Source organism: Dendroctonus ponderosae, unplaced genomic scaffold, assembly GCF_020466585.1.
Source record: "Dendroctonus ponderosae isolate FM_Combo_2020 unplaced genomic scaffold, Dpon_F_20191213v2 Dpon_F_20191213_5, whole genome shotgun sequence".
Classification (NCBI taxonomy): Eukaryota; Metazoa; Arthropoda; class Insecta; order Coleoptera; family Curculionidae; genus Dendroctonus; species Dendroctonus ponderosae.
The window spans coordinates 2,864,893-2,865,923 of record NW_026018715.1 but is presented as its reverse complement, the minus strand read 5'-3'; the positions used below and the strand labels follow the sequence as shown (position 1 = coordinate 2,865,923).

At 36.4% G+C, this 1,031-nt stretch overlaps 2 protein-coding genes across 4 annotated transcripts in view; one reads left to right on the top strand and one right to left on the bottom strand.

Moving 5' to 3' along the window:
- Positions 1-1,031, bottom strand: part of LOC109544355 (cAMP-specific 3',5'-cyclic phosphodiesterase) — a 796,409-nt gene that overhangs the window by 493,628 nt on the left and 301,750 nt on the right. The window lies entirely within an intron of this gene.
- The window catches only part of LOC109544358 (short-chain dehydrogenase/reductase family 16C member 6), a gene marked incomplete in the record, with an annotated part of 32,206 nt that overhangs the window by 20,657 nt on the left and 10,518 nt on the right, over positions 1-1,031 (top strand). The window contains 1 exon segment of the mRNA XM_048666867.1: positions 950-1,031. Coding sequence (XP_048522824.1) covers positions 950-1,031 — 82 coding nt within the window.

Sequence of the window (1,031 nt, the reverse complement as noted above, 5' to 3'; positions counted from 1 at the left end):
ACACACTTAGGCTCAAGCTGTAAGAGAAAATTCCAATTAGTAAAGAAATTAATTTGAAAAATTGCCTTGACGTTTCGATAGCTATTTTCTGCTATAGTTTTCAGAGTAACCTAACATAATAACAAAGTATAATAGGTTCTTTTGAAAACGAAAGCAGAAAATAGCTATCGAAACGTCAAGGTAAGTTTTCAAATTAATTTCTTTACTAATTGGAATTTTCTCTTACAGCTTGACCCTAACTGTGTCGCAGGCACCCTCTAGGTGATAGTTCTTGATTACTTTTTGATAAACAATTCGTTCTTATTGCGAAATAGAAGCACTATTTATCAGTCTGTAATAAAAGACGTGAGCAAATTCTGTCATTTTTAAAGACAACAATTTTTGATGCGAAATACCCAACAAGAGGTTTGTAAAAAAAATAAAATCGTATCGCACTCATGGTCCAAAATACTCAAATCAAACCAGTACAAGAGGTGAAATACATGGGATTCAAACTAGACGCCCGACTTCATTTCAATAAGCATGTTGACTATTCTATACAAAAGATTTTTATGACCCAAAGAAAGTTATACTCTCTTCTGGCGCCAAATTAATTTCTATCACCTCAAAACAAAATTCTGTTCTACACCTCTACTATAAGAGCCATACTGATCAAGGGCTCCCTATCTGGCAGCCTGGCAGTAATTCCACGAGACGGCGCGTTCAAAGGACCCAAAATAGGTTCCTGAGAGGCGTCCTATCGGCTGACAGATAACCAGAATAACAGAAATTTACTAATTTACGGTCTATATAGCCCACTATATAGATACCATCTCTGGCTAATTTTATAATAGCGGAGGGCAAGGCTCTGTCGTTACGCGAAGTCTGTAAAGACTCTGTAAATATTTAACGAGGTTTATTGGTGACTGCAGGAAATTTGGTAATCTTCAAAAAGAGCTCTATTTTGCAGATAACTGGTACTGGACATGGAATTGGAAAATTGTTGGCATTTAAATATGCTAAAGCAGGGGCTCGTGTTATTGGATGGGATG